The sequence below is a fragment of the Leptonychotes weddellii genome, chromosome 6, assembly GCF_054177405.1.
Source record: "Leptonychotes weddellii isolate Sample4059 chromosome 6, ASM5417740v2, whole genome shotgun sequence".
NCBI classification, from domain to species: Eukaryota; Metazoa; Chordata; class Mammalia; order Carnivora; family Phocidae; genus Leptonychotes; species Leptonychotes weddellii.
The window spans coordinates 26,952,414-26,971,509 of NC_138374.1; the positions used below are offsets into that span (position 1 = coordinate 26,952,414).

General features: G+C 44.2%; 1 protein-coding gene across 1 annotated transcript in view; it reads left to right on the forward strand.

Moving 5' to 3' along the window:
• Positions 1-12,195, forward strand: part of HPSE2 (heparanase 2 (inactive)) — a 32,448-nt gene extending 20,253 nt beyond the window's left edge. Inside the window, exon 3 of the mRNA XM_081823660.1 lies at positions 6,581-12,195. Coding sequence (XP_081679786.1) covers positions 6,581-6,746 — 166 coding nt within the window. The 3' untranslated portion in view covers positions 6,747-12,195. The remainder of the gene's footprint in view (positions 1-6,580) is intronic.
• Positions 12,196-19,096: the final 6,901 nt, after the last annotated feature.

The window sequence follows — 19,096 nt, forward strand, 5'->3', positions numbered from 1 at the left end:
CCTTCTTTTCTCCCCCTCTCATGGTTTAATGATCCAGAAACAGAGACTAGAACAGACTGGTGACATGTCCAGGCCTGCACATGTTGGAAGTCTGAACTAAAACTCAGATCTCTGGCCTTCCAGTCCAGTGTCTTTTCCTTCTGAGTTCATCTACCTGCATATTTATAACCAGTCCTTCTTTTATTGCTCACCTGCTATGGGAGTTGGTGTAGGGAGAGTTCAAGAATGAATAAGACAGACACATGGTCTTCCTGCCTAGTGGAGAGACAGACAAGCAGTCAGCAATGCGAGTACCCTGTGATGAGTACGGAGACCCCAGAAGTATGGGGTAATATGGAAGCACTTTGGAGGGGCACCTGACCTGAAAGACAGATAGGAGTTAGCCAGGAAAAGGAAGCTGGAAAGGGGAGGGAGTATGGAGAAGGTTCCAGCAGCAGGAACATGTACAAAAACTCTGACATCAGAGATTGTGCTTGGAGAAATTGCAGAATGGAATGGAAGGAGGTGGTGAGTAGTGGGGGGCTGGAACGGGCAGGAACTAGGGTGAGCCTCTAATGTGCTGGAGACATAGGTAAAGGCTTTGCCTATCAGGTCTTGTAAAGACTTTGGACAGTGTTCTAAGATCAGCAGGAAGCTACTGAACATTAGGTAGGTGGATATCATGATCAGATTTCTATTTGTGCAGGATGACTCTGAGTTTGGCATTAAAGGCCTCAAGCTAGTTGTTAGGCTTTGGACAACACACCTAAAAAATGTTCAAGAAAGAAGGAATCTTAGGTTTCATCTAGTCTGTCTTACAAGTGGAGAAAGCCAAGCTCAGAAAAGGCAAATCACTTCCTCAAAGTAGTTGAGGCAGCACGATTATCTCTAAGTCCCTTCATCTCCCACTCAAGGTACCAAATATGTCAGCCTGAAGCAGATACAGCTCCCAAGGCTGCTCTCAATAATACAAAGTCTCCCCCAGCCTCTGCCCCCACAGAAGTCCACCCAGGGCCAGGCAAATTATCTTCAAGACTGGCAAAGAGCATGCTCACTAGACCTGCTTTCCTGAGACCTCAGGATAGTTGAAAGCTTGCTTCAGTATCCATGGCTAGCAAGAACCAGGGTAAGACATGAAGACTAGAGACTATAGACAGGTGGTGGGGGCAGGAGGGTGACCTGGGCAAGGGGCTCCCATAGAGACCGGGGAAGCAGAGGGCTTGACTCCACACTGACACATTGAATCTCATTTCAAATCGCAAGCAAAATAAAACAAGTTTAGGAATTGAAAAGTAACTCAGACTTTATAAAAACAGATGGTGATAAAATGCAGTTGTCCTAATATTTGGATAATTTAAATGCCCTCAGCAGCTAGGGAATTAAGAGAAATAGTTCAACATAGGCTGGATCATTTAGCATTTGGTGTGAAAAGTCATGGGCAGTAAGGAGGTCCCAGAATATGCTGGAAATATGATAAGGAAAGGTTTTGAAATAAAGAAACATGATCCTGGTGAGTGCCATCTGGAATTGGAGAATAACATGAAATAGTAGAAAGAGGTGTCTGAAGGACTGAATTCGAGACCTAGCTTAGCCATCTATTAGCTATGTGACCTTGCCCAGACCATTTAACCTCTCTGACCTCATCTCAATAGTAAAGTTACAATAATAATAATAATAATCACCCCAGGTACCTCAAGGGCTCTTTAGCAATCACCAGGGAGGCCAGATAGGACCATGGTGAAGGGTAGCATTGCAGATGTTACCCCTACCACTTACTGGCTGTGTGACTTAGGTGAGACCCCTCTAAACTTTGATTTCTTCATCCATAATATAGGGTTGCTAACCCCTGCCTCAGTTGGTTGTTGGAAGGACTAAATGCGATAGTCAAATGAAATCATAACAAAATGCCTTTGTGTATAAAATAGTGTGTACTAATCATGATTTTTATCATCAGTGTGACTATGTTTTCAAACTTACAAATTGTTCATAAAAATGAAAGATTATTATAATATTTAGCATGATATGACTTCACTGGTAACAGGATAAATATTAAAAGAAAAATGTAAGTAGGAAAAATAGAATGGAGGTGGTAAAGCAAGTGGTCTGTCTTTATAATGGAGGGACTTTACAGATGAGGATGTATGGGGACTCAGGGTCTCACCAAATTAACTCCTGTTGGCTTAGTTAAGAGATGGTCATATGGATCTTTTTTAAGGCTGAAAAATACTATTCATGATCAATGGCCTTATGTCAGGTTGGGATAAGGTATCTGGTGAGTGACTGAGAATCAGTGATAATTCAGGTCTTATCTCACATCTCCAGAGCCATTGAAAGTGAGAGTAAATTGGTAAGTTAATGAAATCTGTAAAGACACTCAGTGAACCTCCAGGGAGCCTCTCTCAAGCTGGAGAAACTCCACCCCAGAAGATAAGAAGTCATGCAAAAGAGCCTCAAAGTTCATTCACTTGTTCAAATCTCATTTCATCCCTACTCCAGGCTGAGTACCTTGTTAGGCACTGAGGATTTAGGGATGAAAGACATGATCCCTTTCCTCACCAAGCTCACAGCCCAGTGAGGGGGAGAGTGAGTAAGTCACTACAATTCAGTGAGGTAGTCATATATAAGTTTGGGATACAAGAGAGTCCAGAGTTGGGGCTTCTAGCCCAGCCCAGGGATCAGAAAAGTTTCCCCAGTGGGAACAACACCTGAGCAGGTTCTGCAAGGACCCAGTGTGGTTAGTCTGACAGGGGAAGAGAGTCGGTTGTGTTCTAAGAGGAAGGAGCACCACCGAAGTGGAACTGCAGGTCATTTACTTTGGTCCTGTGGGGCAAAGGGGCAGCCCTGTTAAAGGACCAGGGCTCCTTTGTGATGTCGGCTCATGTCACGGGCCTCCCACATTATAGTAATTGTGCTTTTAAAATCTCTTGCTTGAGGGGCACCTCGGTGGCTCAGTCAGTTAAGCACCTGTCTCTTGGTTTCAAGCTCAGGTTACGATCTCAGGGTCGTGAGATCGAGAGCCCTGCCCTGCATCAGGCTCCATGCTCAGCGGGGAGTCTGCTTGTCCCTCTCCTCCTCCTGCCCCTGCTTTCTCTCTCAAATAAATAAATAAAATCTTTCAAATCTCTTGCTTGAAAAAAGCACATGATGCCCCCCTCCTCCCGAAAAATCTGTTAGGAATTTTATAACACTTTTAAATGAACTTGTGTCTTGTTAATCCCAACAGTGTCTACTGGTACTTACATTTGAAAAATATTTACTATACTTTTAAATGAACTTGCATACTTCATTCCCAACAGTATCTACTTACATTGTCACTTAAAAAATATTCATTTCATTTATGTGCAAGACTTAACTAGCTTTTCATTGTGAAACAATCTTTGTTCATGCATATATTGATGATGACCTGACAAGAACGGCCAGTTCAGCCCATGCCCGCCCCCAGAGGCCGGTGAGCCAGTTGGCGCTGGAGTCACGGGTACTGGCAGGCCCAGGCCTGGAGAGCTGGCCAGAGCGGGGCTTCACTGTCCACGTGAAAGTGGAGGGCATGGGGAGATGCTGAAGAGTTTAAAGCAGTGACAGCAATTGGCTGCTCCGTCAGCAATGTGGCAAGCAGCAGGAGGAAGGCAAGGCAGGGGGTGAAGAGATCGGTTACATGGCAAGTTCTGAACTAAAATAGTAGCAGTGAATGGAGAGAAAATAGCAGATACAAAAAATATTAAAAGGTAGAATTGATTGGACTTAGTGACCCCCGACGTGGGAATTGGGGGCAAAGCCCCAGATGACCAGCTTTCTGGCTTAGGTCATTGGATAGATGGTGGTACCAACACAAAAAAGGCAGAGAAAAGGACAGGGTTTGAGAAGACGATTTTGACTTGGAACATAGTGACTCTGTAGTTCCTATGGGACAGCCAAGCGGAGATAACATTAGTTAGAAGAAGGATCTAGGCTAGGTTTGGGGAGTATTGACATGGATAGCAATCAAAGTCTTGGGTGTGGGTAATAGCACTCAGCAGGAGTATGGAGTGTGGGAGAAGAGGTTCAAAGACAAAGCGCCAAGAACCCCACCATCTGAGAGGCAGGTAGAAGTGAACATCCCCCTCAAGAGGCAACCACATGCATAAATGAAGGAGAAGGAGAGTGGGGGCAAGAGGGAGAGACAGTGAAAGACAGAGGTACCATGAGAGCCAAGGGAAGAGAGGGCTTTAAGAAGGAGCCATTAAACTTGTCAGTCCCGAGAGCAGTCAAGTACAAGGACCAGTAAGTTTACCCGTAGCTTCGGTGAAAAGAATAACAAAACACCATCCCCTACTTACGGGACTCGTTATACTGTTAGAGGGCCTCATACTTTGTACTTCACGTCTCTGGCCCTGCAGCCTATAGCAATTGCACAGATGAAAAAGCCTCCGGAAGTGGGGTGACTGTCTAGTGAGACAGTGACTGGGCTCCTGGAATTAGAGATCAGTCCAGAATCTCAACCATGCTCACTGGTTCCATCCACACTTGGGTTAGCTTTTTACAAATAACCAAAAAGGAAATCAGAATGGGCCCTGTTCCAGAATAACAATATAGATATCAACTGAGGATTCGTTGGAAAGATTAATTAGTATCATTGAACTTGTATTTGAGGGTGCGTATGTCTGGTTGTTGGATATTCACACCACCTGAAACAAAATAATGAAAGTACACTGTGAAGACCTGTTCTGGTTTTTTTTTTGCAACTGGACCCCTTCTCCTCATGCCACCTCCCATTCCAGGGAGTAGGCTCTCTTCACCAGAGATAGTCATTTAAATTTGGAGCAAAAGCTCCTTGCAGATTTGATGAGGTCAACACTTACCAGATCTCAGTTCTCCTACTTCTGCATTTTTCCAGAGGCAGGTCTAACTCTCCATACAGGAGTCCCCTGCTCACTCATTCCTCAATCACACCAATAAAGGAGGGCGGCTGCCCCTCTGGCCTGTGAGATCTGGACCAGACCCAAACTTATCCATGTGGGACGAGGCCTGGACCTGCCTCTGCCTTGTCCTCTGCTGGGAATAATTCACAACACACTTATCTCTGGGAATTCACTGCTCTGTTGGGCGTAGGTCTGATTATCTCTCTAAACCTGTCTATCATTCATAGCACAGAAGTAACATGAAACAAATACCTCTATCAGTTTCTAACATTTCATTCTCTTTACAGCTCAGATAATATCACTGCACTGTTACCACACTGGAGGTTGGGCAAGACCCCAAAACTCTGCAACGTTGATTTTCTGAGGGTGACTCACAGCCTTATTTCCAGCTGGTGGTCTGGCTCTGGCCTTTTCTTCTGACCCAGAAAACTGACCTTCGAAAATGATACATGGCTGTACAAGTCATTCCAGGTCAGGAACAGCTGGGAAGTTCTTTGGATTCTGTACCACAGGCCAAGGATGGCTGATGAGCTACTTCCCTTTCTCCTAAGTGTACTCTGTATGTGGCCCTCTTCTCAGGATTGAAGACGGCTGGTACACAGGAAGAAGAAAAGCAAACAGAATGGGTGAATTGGAATTTAAAAAATGCCTACTTTATCACCTACTCCATTGTGTTCCTGAAACAGAAACATCTGTTAAATATTAGATATGTGGGGCCCTTGGGTGGCTTAGTCAGTTGAGCATCCAACTCTTGATCATGATCTCAGAGTCATGAGATCGAGCCCCGCGTTGGGCTCCACGCTGGGTGTGGAGCCCGCATAAGAGTCTCTCGCTCCCTCTCCCTCTGCCCCTCCCCCATCGCTTGCACACTCTCTCTCTCCCTAAAAAAAAAACAAAAGATTTGAAAACTCATTCTCAGAAAAAGGAGAGTCATTAAGTGTCTCTCTCCTCCTTCAGAACAAGCCTAGACAAGTAACATGATGTTAATTCTCTAATCTCTCAAATAAAAGAGATCTTTTAAATAGAAGACTTCTGAAATCATCTTAAGCCTGTGCATCACTCTACAGAAAACAATTATTTCGGTATAAAGTCAAACTGAACTGCCATTATGATTTAAAAAAATAGGGGCGCCTGGGTGGCTCAGTCGTTAAGCGTCTGCCTTTGGCTCGGGTCATGATCCCAGGGTCCTGGGATCGAGCCCTGCATTGGGCTCCCTGCTCAGCGGGAAGACTGCTTCTCCCTCTCCCACTCCCCCTGCTTGTGTTGCCTCTCTCGCTGTGTCTCTCTCTGTCAAATAAATAAATAAATAAAAACCTTTTAAAAAATAAAATAAAAAATAAAAAAATAGGTGTAATACACTTTTCAGCTTCTGTATCACAGACTTTCACTTGTCTAAATGATGTGTCTCTGGAACTAGACAACCTGTGTTTAAATCCTGGCTCCCAGACCTACAAGCTGGATGACCTTGGACCAGTCATTTAGCGACTCTAGGTAAAAGTGGATAATGGCAATTTCTTTCTTAGAGCATTGCTGGAGTATTTAATGAGTTTTTAAAAGTAAAACGTGGGGGTGAGAGCTTGGGCATAGCAAGCGTCAGAAAGGGATCGCTGGGCCGGTATCAGACAGGCTGGCAGGCAATCCGGGGCTGCCCAGGCTTTGCTGTGATAATGCAATAACAAGTCCCACGCTATTTGTCTTCACTGTAGGTCAGTGCAGCTGAACGGCCAGCCCTTAGTGATGGTGGATGATGGGACCCTCCCTGAACTGAAGCCCCGCCCCCTGCGGGCCGGCCGGACATTGGTCATCCCTCCAGTCACCATGGGCTTTTATGTGGTCAAGAATGTCAACGCTTTGGCCTGTCGCTACCGATAAACCACCCTCACACCCACAAGTCACCAGCAGGCCTGCTGGACTGCTTTTCACTCTCCTGCCCTAATAGTATCCTGATTTTTCAGACATCTTCTTAGCAACAAACCAGTCTCTGCTGCCCCATCCTGCTGGAATCAGCACAGACTTGCTCTCCAAAGAGACAAATGCCATAGCATGAGCTTCACCTAGGTAGGCCACATCCAGCCCAAAGGAAAATGTAGACATCACGTGTAGCTATATAAGGATGAAGGTATGTCTGTAGAGCTGTCTGTATCCATGTGCACGCACCATGAAAAGAAGCTGGTGGCGCACTCCCAGGACAGATGAAAGAGCTCTCCATGATCCGGGTCACGGAGCAATGTCACCATGGACCTTAACCTGTGACCGCTGCCCTCGGCACAAGATGAGGAAGGAAACCACCAGGCAGGCCTTCAGGAGCCCAGTCCTCTTCTAACTCCTCTCCTTGTCTGTTCCCCGCTGTTGCCCCGGGTTTCCTATCACCTCTCTTCTCCCTGGGGAGCAAGTGAGTGGGTCAGCACCGGCCCACTGGGTGAGCTGTTTATGTCATTTCCCAGCTGATGTATGAGTGTGTGCATCTGGGTTTCTGACAGTGGCATCAATCACCGGCTATTCCTCTGGGAAACGGGTGCTTCAAAAGTAAAATCGCAATCATACTCCAGATTTTGTAAGAGGGTTCTATTCCTCTGTGAATCCAGAGTCCCCTTGGGTTGGAATGGGAGTCAGGTAACAATATTCATGGAGTGGAGAACAATGTATTAGGCACCACAAAAAGTAATCATCATCCGTCATGTGGCTGGGAGGGAGAGAGTTTCAGCACAAAGAGAAAGCACACTGAGCCACCGAACGCAGACACACACACACACACACACACACACACACACACATACACACACACCCCAACTGAATAAGCAAATAATTAGACCTGCATCAAATCTGAAGGAATCTTCAGGGCTTGTAGGTCAAGCCCTTAATGGTTTGTTTGACCAAAACCATTAAAAAAAGGTGTAAATCCACACCATCAGTGTAAGACACAACTGAAGCTCACCGTTCCGCTTCCTCCCGGGGAGCTGGGTGCCTCAAATGCCATTTACTAGGCAGAAATCTAATCCAGTCCTGAGAGTCGACCAGGTCCACGCTATCCCAGGCCAGCCAGTGTGAGCCCAGAACAAAGCCTTCCGAGCACTCCCTGAGGGGAGGGGGAATCTGGAAACTGAGGTCTGATGGGGGAACTGTGGGGTGGTGGGTGGGAAGCCCCTGAGCCGGGCAGGGAGAAGTGGACTGATTTAAAGGTCATGATCAACCCGTAGGATTCAAGGGGCAAGATGCAAATAAGCTGCCACTGAAATAACTTAACTGTGGGTTTGATTTTCTTTCTCAGGATAAAGGACACGAATGGCAGGGGCTAAGGACAGGGCCGGGTCTGAGGTGAGACACCGGAGGAAGATGAGACAAGGGAGGAAGTCTGGGAGACTCAGCATGGAGAAAAGGGAACGGGGAATTGGGGAGAGGGAAGCCAACAGGCTCGCTCTATGCTTGAGTAAGAGAGTGGACTTGGTTTTGCCGAGTTGGTCAGCGGGTCTGGAGGTGTGTGCTACGGCCAACAAAAAGTGGGGGGGGGGGCATTAGGAATGGGCGGGACCTGTTCAGTGGGCATGCTCAGCCTGGAGGCGGATGGAGAGAGGGCCGCGGACTCCGGCACCGCCACGTTCAAGGCTACCCAGGCGGCTTCCTTGGGAGGCCGACATCTCCTGCTGAAGCCTCAGCTCTGTGAGGGGAGGAGCGAGAAGTGCCCAGACTAGGGTAGAAAGCAGGGAAAGAAGTGGCAGAGGACAGCCCAAGTGAGGGAGAGAGAGGAAAAGAGAGACAAGTTGTCTCCCCAAACTTTAAAAAATGTGTGCAGATAGCAAAATCTCTCTAGACAGGTGTAGGCAGAGCTGCAGGCCCCGGATGAGAACACAAGTAAGCAGCGGTCCCCGCGGGCCTGGCCCTGGGCAGTTTGCTTCGGGTAGGTAGCCCCATGAAGGAGTCACTGGTTTTATCCCTGCCTTCCTGTGAGGCGTGGAGAGCGTTCATAGCTTGCCCAGGGCAACCCAGGGCAGTGGGTGGCTGAACGCAGAATAATCCAGTGCCTATTCCTTTAACCACCAAGCCCAGTGGTTGCCCACTTCACAGCCTCACCCCCTTACCTGCTACTTCAGTGTGGCCAAACCTTCAGAGCTCAAGTCAAGCACACTGTCTGTAAATAAGTGTTGATTCTTCACTAAGCTTCCAAGCCTGCAGAAGATGGGCCATTTCTGCTTCTTTTATCTCTCTGTGTATTAAATGCTCCCAAGAGGTTTAAGTTTTGTTTTTTGGTTTTTTTAGTCAATAAAAAGGGAGGAGGGAATCACTGAAATTTATCTTTGGGGTCCTGCACTTCTAACTTTGCAACTGTCTCATGGAAGAAGTATTTGCATTATTCAAAGGATACTGAGAAACTCATGATAACATCACATTCTTTAGGAATTTCAGTACAGGGCATCTGTCCCAGCTTTTCCATTTTGGGATGGGGGATAATTACTAAATCAGTAGGGATCACTTCCTATAAGGGATTCCCCTATTACACTCCCCGCAAAAGACAGCCTGTGGCAAAACTCAGTCTCACAACGGGCACAGGCTGGGTCCTGGGACAAAAGAGTTCATCCACCAGCTTCCCACATCAGATTCTTCCTCCTAAGACAAGACATGGCCGAGATCATCTAAGACTTTAGAGCCCCTTTACTTTAAACTGAAGAATGGGCTTGCAGAAATGCTTATTTGAAAGCATAATAAGGTATAATGAGAAGTCTGTGCCTTTTGTTGAGACGATTTTCTGTTCTTCCTGCCTCTAGGAATGATTTTCTTTCTCCTTCCTTATCACAAAGGCTCAGAACAAATTCTCGTTGTTACTTGAAGAAAAAGTCTCAATTCTTCTAGTGCCCTGAAAAAGCTGCAACTATGGGATATTAGCATATCTCCGGGTGGAGAAAAGCTTGAAAATTCCAGAACTGGGCTACAATGAGACTAAGGCCTGGGACGCCCAGAACTACAATTCCCCATTGCCCACTCACCCTGGTAGCCCCATCCCCTCCCCAGAAGTTAGGCAGTCCCCACGCAGATGGGCCCAAGCCTGCACCCTCCCAAATGGCAGAGGTTGTTGGTGGATTCTATGTGAAAGGCCCGCGCTGGCCCTGAGCACCAGGAGCTGCTGAGGCCTCCTGAGGTGGGGCGGGGAAGGACCCAGCAGGGCTGTGAACTGCTGAGCGGATGGAACGGTCCTGGCCACGCCCCACGTCGGCGGGGGTGCTCCACGCATGCACTCCAGGCCCATGTTTGGGAGGGATGCAGCTGCTGGATTTGCCTTGGAAATCCCCTGAGCGTGGCTTTATTTCTGAAAACAAAAGGGCAGTGTTTGAACTCTGCAGAAGCAGAGATGAACCAGGTGGATACCTCTGGCAATAAAGTAGACTAGCGGTTCTGATGCGTCGTGAGTAGTGCTGTGACCGACCAACCTTGGCTGTAACATTTGGAATCCAGCCTCCCCTCGGGCCCACCAGTGACCCTCTTGGCCGCTCCTGCCCTGTATTCTTCTGTAGAATAATTTAAAGGACCATTCCTACCACCACCACCCACCACAGGTGATGATTCTTGATATTTCCAAGTCCCGGAGAGCCCGGCGGCACCCAAGCATGCACCGCTTCTGACGACACTGCTCCACCTGTCCCACCACTAAGAGATTTGGAAGTTTCTCTTTGTCTTCCAGACTAAATAATAAATCCATTAACAATTGCCGGAGGGGCGGTATTTTGCAAAGATCACTCTAAAACAAGAAAGCCAAAATACAAGAAACCAACTGCTTTGACACCCACTTCCTTCCAAACACCAGAGCAGCCCCCCGGGGAGCCCTGGAAGCATTCAGGAGGAGTTGACCAAGTTCCAAATGACTGGCTCATGAATAAATCCCACTGTCCTATACACCCAGCAGAGAAAAGGGGGCCCTTCTTTACAGCCCACAGCATGAACTTTACTCTTAATTATTATTCATGAAAATATCCTAGGATCCTTTTTCAGTTGTAAATGTTATGTAATAAATTATATTTTTGGAAGAAGCAAAAAGAAACCTAAGCTTTATTCATCTGGAAGTTGGCAAATGAGTACAGGAACACCTCCCAGGGAAAGTCTCTTCTCTGCAGGGGATTTGAACAGGTGTTAATATTTGCTTCCAAAATCAGATTATATTAAGGTTTATATGAGCTTGGCGATTGCAGAGAGTTAGGGCCCATGAGGTAGTTTATATTTTGAGGTAACATTCTGTAAGTAATAAAATGTGAATACTCTTTCTGTTCTCAGGGTGTTCTGGGGGGCAGGGGGGTCACTGTTGTCCACACTACACTTTGACCCAATGAACTAACACGTGGTGGGGCCTCATGTTGATCTCGTGATGTGCTGCCCTCTCCCTCTTTCCTCTTCCCCACAAGCTTGGCCTCCAGTACTCTAAGTGGAAATTAAATGTTATTGTTCAAGTTAGATGCCATTGACTATGTTAAAGTAACTGTTAACTGCAATAACAGATAAACCCCAGAATCTCAATGGCCTAATGTAATGGACGTTTTTTTTGCTAACAGGTCATGCAAAGCTCAGTTGGTGGTAGTGGGGTGAGCAGTGGTTCCATTCCCTGTAGCCCTTCAGGGACCCAGACTGGTAGGCGGTCTGCCATTTCAGCATTTGGCCTCCAAGGTTGCCGGCATCCACATGCAGCCGGCAGACAAGGAGAGAGTGAGTGTGCAGAACCACGTGTGGTAGTTTAGGGGCCTCACCTAGAATTGGCATGAATTCCTTCCACTCAATTCCACTGGCCATAAGTCAGTCACATGGTCCCATCTAGATGCAGGGGTTTCAGAAATGAAGTTCGTGGCTGGACAGTCACTTCTCAACAATTATATTTCATTACTATAAATGGAATGTCTTTGATCCCCCCCAAATTCATATGTTGAAACCTAACCCTATATGTGGATTCCCAATTTGATAGTATTTGGAGGTGGGGCCTTTGGGAGTGATGAGATCATGAGGGCAGAGCACGATCCCTTCATGAATGGGATTATGAAAGAGCCTGCAGAGGGCTCCTTGGCCTCTTCCTCCATGTGAGGACACATCCAAAGATTCTTATGAACAAGAAAGTGGGCTCTCATCAGACACTGAAGCTGCTGGAACCACGATCTTGGACTTCTCAGCCTCCAGAACTGTGAGGAATAAATTTCTGTTGTTTATAAGCTATTCTGTCTATGGCATTTTTATTATAGCAGCCTGAACAGACTAAGACATTCATGAAAAAGGAGCACAAAACTTTGATGGACAGCTAGGAGACCAGAAAATGTATCAATGATATTAGGTCTCTCTAGTTAACTTCACATCAAGTGAGTATTACAAACAGACCGTATGTGGTAATATCTAAATTCAAAGGATTTTTTTTACCTACTTCAGAATGACCTAAAGGAGCTTTCTTCTGCCTCTTTCCTTTCCTTAAGTCCCACCACTCCTGGTACTTGGCTGAATTTTAGCAGAAAACAGTCTTTGTGTTGTTCCACTGCTATCCAGTTAGGATGCATCTAGTACTGGACACTGTGTCTCTACCAGACATATCAGAAATCTAATTTAAAACCTCAAATAGCAAAGTGGCTTAAGGGATCACTAGAGAATCCTAGAAGCCATGGTTACATGGGTACCCGTACCTGGAGATAACACTATTTTGCTAGTTGAATCCACCTGAGGGGAGCAGAAAACTCTACTTTCAGGGAATTGAAGGAGGCTGCTCTGTCCAGAGACCTTGATTCTTGTCCTGACTCTCCATCCACTTTGTGATGCTAAACAAGTCACTGAGCCTCTCTGGAGCTCAGAGTCCTCATCTGTAAAACGAGGGCTTCAGAATAAGTGAGCTCTAGGGTCACCTGAATCTCCCCACTGGCTGAGCCTGTGTCAGATGGTTCATAAATACACACACACACACATACATACAGACTTAGATATACCTTTTTGATAGGTTTCAAACTTAGCCTTAAATTTTTTGTCACTGTTTCTACATAAATGCAACTTGCCTTTCAGGATGCATGCACATGAAATTTAACACAGACAACACAAATTTGATGATTTTTGTTTCTAGAGGTAAGGTCATGATTTTTCTTTGAGTCAATGACTTGACTCCTTCCATCCAAATTTCTTCCAAGCAGCGATTTAGTGCAAATTTAATATAAATGAAGCATGCCCCAAAGTATACTCACCTTGTTATTAGGTTTTTAAAAGAAAAAAAAAAAGTTGACCTCACTTTTGAGAAATTAAATTGAACTTTGAGACTTGTACATGGGATTGCTACAGCAACATCTGAAATGTAACACAGTAGAATTTTATCATGTGTACACCTGATATCCTGGAAGTCAACTATTTATAGGTGGGCTGGGCAGTGGAGGGGTGAGGAAATTGGAGGGGCAATGAAAGGAAAGATGGGGGGCGGAAAGCAAAAAGAATGAGTAATCAAAATATTGCTAAGGGAGATGCAGGAAAGAATGAAGAGCAACATAAATGGTAAATATATGGGAAAATCTAAATAAATATAAAACAATAATAATAATGTCTCATAGAGAGAATTAAAAATGCATTACAGTAGCATACATTTTAAAAGCAGACAAATAGAAAGTATTCTAACATCCTTCCATTTTCAAGGAAGAGGTAAAATACCAATTTATATTAAACTTTGATAAGTCAAGGATGCATGTTTTAGTCTCTAGGGTAACCACTAAAAGAATATTAAAAGAGTGTATTATTTCTGAGTGAATGGGGGCAGGGGGGAGAGTGGAATCAAAATAAAAAATAATTGATCTAAAAGAAAGCAAGCAAGAAAAGAAAGATAACAAAGAACAGGTGGGACTAATAGAAAGAGAATATTAAGTTGATTGATTTGAACACAAATTTATTTGTAATGTTATAAAATGTAAATAGGATGCTCCAATTAAAAGACAAAGATTATCGGATGACATAAAAAGACACAAAGACCAACTAAATGCCATTTAAAAAGAAACATCTAAAATAAAAGGTAAGGGTGCCTGGGTGATAGACATTGGGGAAGGTATGTGCTATGGTGAGCGCTGTGAATTGTGTGAGACTGATGAATCACAGACCTGTACCTCTGAAACAAATAATACATTATATGTTAAAAAAAAAAAAAAAAGAAGATAGCAGGAGGGGAAGGATGAAGGGGGGGAAATTGGAGGGGGAGATGAACCATGAGAGACTATGGAATCTGAAAAACAAACTGAGGGTTCTAGAGGGGAGGGGTGTGGGGGGATGGGTTAGCCTGGTGATGGGTATTAAAGAGGGCACGTATTGAATGGAGCACTGGGTGTTATACGCAAACAAACATGGAACACTACATCAAAAACTAATGATGTAATGTATGGTGATTAACAACGTAATAATAAAAAAATAAAATAAAAGGTAAAAGGGTTAAAAAAAGATATGCCATGCAACAAAAGGTAATGTTGATATAAGACAATAAATACTTTTGTAAAACAAAAAGCACTGTTAATAATGGAGAGGGACATTTCATAAAGAATTTGTAACAGTAAAAATTCTAAATTTGCATGCACCTAATGACAAACCCTATCTTTAAAGCAAAGCCTCACAGAAATAAAAGGGGAAAAGACAAATTCACAATCGTAATAGGAGATTCTAAACACATTTCTATCAGAAAATGAGAGAAAAGGCAGACCAAATCAGAGAGAATAGAAAATTTAGATAATACAATTAACAAATTTCACCTAAATGAAATTTGATGCATAAATTCTAAAATGACATTTAATCAAATATATATATGCATATATATGTATTTTGTGTACATATATAAAGCAGAAAACTATGACCCACAGTCAGTAATAATGTTATGTCGAGCTATACTGGAGCCTGAGGCCAAAAGAAAAATCAGAAATACTGATTGTGTTTATATTTAAAACTTTGATATTTTGTTCATCATGGATTTTTGCATTAGTTTTGACTTTTAAAAACACTAATTAAAGTAGCATTAAATTGATTACCAAGTTTTTTGACATCCCTTTAAATTCTGCAATCAAGGCGAGTATCTCATTCTCCCCACCGAAGTCCTGGACCGGAAGCCAATAAAGGAGATAAAATGGAATTATAAAAGTACTCAATGAATGTTTTTAAAGGCATAAAAAGAGGGGGGAAAAAAGGAACAAAGATGGGACAAATGCAAAACAAATAGCAAGATAATGACTGATAGACTTTAAACCATAGTAATAATCACATTACACGTGAGTCGTTCTTCACACACAATCACAATTCCATCTGGCAGAGACTGTCAGTCTGAATAAAAAAATCAGACCCAACTATATGCTGCCTACAAAAAAATGTGTTTTACATTGGAAGACACAAGTAGGTTAAGAGTAAAGGAGGGAAGATTACATGTGCAGAAGAGGTAAAATGTCTCCTCTACCCTCTCAGGGTTTCCGGCTGAGGCTGCTGTAAAGCAGAGTCGCAGGAGAAAAGCGCAGAGATTTTTATTTAATAATTTTTAACATGTCCAGGGGAGCTCCCCCAAGAACGAAGATCCGAAGAACTGGCCAGGCCTAAGTGCTTATATACTAGGTTGAAGAAAGAGTGGCAAATGTGGAAAAGTAACTAAACCGTACGCAGAGACTACAGAAAGGAGTTATTTTAACCCAGTCTATTTGTACAGATTTCTCTCTGCCTAGACTCCCTTTCTCTGATGAGAAGAAAGTTCCTTTCCTCCTGGAAAGGGGAGGGCATCTTTCCCATGGGAGTTTCATCTCCTGCTTGCAGAAAGAAAAGGGAAGGTCAGCATGCCCTTCTTGCACCTGCTGTGTTTCAAGTGTCTTTAGCTCACAATAATCAAGATACCAAAGTGGCATATTTTGGGGTTGCATGTCCTGACCTCTTCCACATGCCATGTGAACTAATCAAAATAAAGCTGTAGTGGTTACATTGTTCTCAAACAAAGTAGATTTAGTGCAATGAATAGGGTCAAAGATTAAAAGGTAATTTTATAATGATATAGGTGCTAATTCATTAAGAGAACGTTAACAATCATAATGTATATGCATCAAATACCAGAGCTTCAAAAGATATGAAGCAAAACCTGGCAGAACCATGAGGAGAACTAGACAAAATCAAAATTATAGTTAGAGAATTCAATATCACTATCTCAATATTTGATAGAATAAGTACACAGAAAATCATTAAGGAGAGAGAAGACTTAAATGTAGCTATCAACCAACTTGGCTTAATTGACATTTGTAGATCACTCAACCCAACAAAAAATATACATATATTATTTTCAAGTACACCTGGAACTTTCACCAAGATTGATCGTATCCTAGGCCATCAATAAATTTAAAAGGACTCAAGTCATACAAAGCATATTCTCTGGCCAAATGGAATTGAAATAGACACCAATTACAGAAAGATATCTGGAAAACCATCAAATAGCTGGAAACTAATACCACACTTCCAAATAATCCACGGGCCAAAAAAGTAATCAAAGGAAAAATTAGAAAGCATTTTGAACTCACTGAAAATGAAAATACAACATATCAAAAGTTGTGGATGCTGATAAAACAGTACCTTGGGGGAAATTTATAGCAGCAAACTCCCTTGTTTGAGACAAAAGGTCTCAAATCAATGGGTCAGTTTCTACCCTAGGAAACTAAAAAAAAGAACAAATTAAATCCAAAGTAAACAGAAGAAAGGAAATAGTAAATAGTGTAGAAATTGGTGAAATAAAAAACAGAAAAACCAATGAAAATTGTTGAAACCAAAAGCTGTTTGAGAAAATTAATAAAATCCTTATGTGACCTGAATCCTTCTAAATTTACTGAACAGAATGGAAAAATCCAGAAATAGATCCACATATTTATAGTCAATTTGTTTGAGACAAATGTGTCAAAGTAATTCAATGAAGAAAGGATATTTTTTCAACAAATGGTGCTAGAAAAATTGGATATCTATACACCAAAAAATGAACCTGAACATTTCTCTCACACTTTCTACAAAAATCAACTTGAAATGGATCACAGACTTAAGTGCAAAACAAACTATGAAACTGCTGGAAAAAAACAGGAGGAAATCTTTGTGACCTTGGTTTAGGCAAAGATGTTTTGGGCAGTGGCACAAAAAGCACAGAAACTTCTGTTCTTCAAAAGTCATTGTAAAGAAAATGAAAAGACAAAGCCACAGGCTGGCAAAAAAAAAAAAAAAAAAAGGAAAAAAGATATCTGATAAAGAATTTGTGTCCAAATATATAAAGAAATCATATAAGTAATAACAAGAAAAAACAATCCGATTTTAAAATGGGAAAGTGATTTGAACACTATACACATGGCATATAAACACATGAAAAGAAGTTCAACGTCATTAGTCATTAGGAAAATGGAAATTCAAACCCCAGTGGGTGGGATACTACAATATACCTAGTAAAATGGCTAAAATTATAAAAGGACAATGTCAAGTGTTAAGGAGGCTACAGAGCAGTGAAAACTCTCAGTGCTGCCAGGGGTGTATAAAATAGTGCAGGCACTTTACCATACAGCCCATACCATACGGTTACTTATCATACAGCCCCGCCGTCCTATGCCTAATTATTTACCCAAGTAAAATAAAAACTTCCGTTGACACAAAAGCATTACAAATGGGTATATTGGATTAAATCAAAATTGAAAACATTTGTGCCAGAAGTGATACCATTTAGAAAGCAAAAATAAACAAACAAACCAAGAAACCCCACATAATAGGAAAAAAATTTGCAAACCATAGATCTACTAAGGGACTTGTATCCAGTATAAAGAATTTACCATTTGATAATAGAAAGACAATTTTAAAATGGGCAAAGGAATTGAATGGCCATTTCTTGAAAGAAGATATACAAATGGCCAAAATGCACATGAACAGATGCTGAACACCATTAGTCATCAGGAAAACACAAATGGAAATCAGGAGATACCACTTCACACCCACTAGGATGGCTAAATAAAAACAGACGATAACAAGTGTTGACGCAGATGTGGAGATTTGGGACCCTCCTACATTGCTGGTGGGAACTGGAAACTACTAGCAGTCAGAGAGAAGAAGGGCAGCATATCCATTTGATGGAATTTATTCAACCACTGAAATTCATGCTTATGAACAGTCTGACATAGGAGAGAAACAAGGGGAGTGAAAAATAGCAGGATGAAGAGCGCACAGCCAGACCAAGCTCAACTGTGGGCTGCAGAGAGCAATGCCCGCAGCGGGTATGTGCAGCACTTGGGGAGTTAGAAGGTGCGGACCCTAAGGTGAGCGGGGAGGAGGGAGGGAACAGTTTGGGGGGGGGGTAGTGATGCTCGCTTTGTCTGCAGGTGGTGGGGCCATTAATTCCTGGTCCCTGCCTTTCCCCAGGGGGTGTGCAATCTGCTGGGCCCCACCAGTCCCCACAACTCATCCTCCGCTGAGCTGCTCCCAAAGCCCCCAGGGAGCATCAAGGCACTGAGGGGTGACCTGGGAGGGGATTTACTCCCTTCCATGATCTTCATCAGCAACCCCGCACTTCAGCCACTCCAAATACACAATTTAAGAAAATCTTGAAAACACGGGTTCTAAACAAAGCCCCTCATGTGCACCCCGCCTCCCAAATGGACTGAGAACCTTTATAACGAAATTCCAGCGTTAGCACAGTGGGGCCAAGCGGGCCCTTGTGCGGGCTGTCTTCTCCCCAGGCCACGGAAAACAGTCACGGAGGGCAGCTCTCGTTCGGGAACTGCGGTTCAGCAGGTAAAGCCAGAGGGTGGGAAAGAGCCGCGCGGGGGAAGCCAGGAGACCTGGGCTCTGATCCTAACTCGGGCCCTCTGCAAATTATTTCTTCTTTCTGGGCCTTGCTTTCCCCTGTGTGAAGCGGGGCGAAAAGGGACATGTCCCTAGTGTCTCGGTGGGGAATCACTAGAGCTACAGCCCCGGAGGGGCAAGCCCAGCGGCAGACGCAGCAGGTGCCCCTGACGGCTGCGGGCAGCACCCCCCAACTCCGCAGGCCTCCGCGCGCTCCTCGACGACAGGAGGAATGCGGCCGCGGAACGGGAAGAGCGCCGGCTCGCCGGGCCGGGGAGGCCGAGCGGAGCGAAGGGCCCCGCGGGCAGAGGCGACGCCGGGCGGGGGACGGGCTCGAACCCTCGGAGCCCGCACCGCCTTCCAGCCCCTCCTCCGGGCGGGGCGGTGACGCGAGAGGTCACGTGGTCGCACCCGGAAGCGCGCCCGCGAGGCCC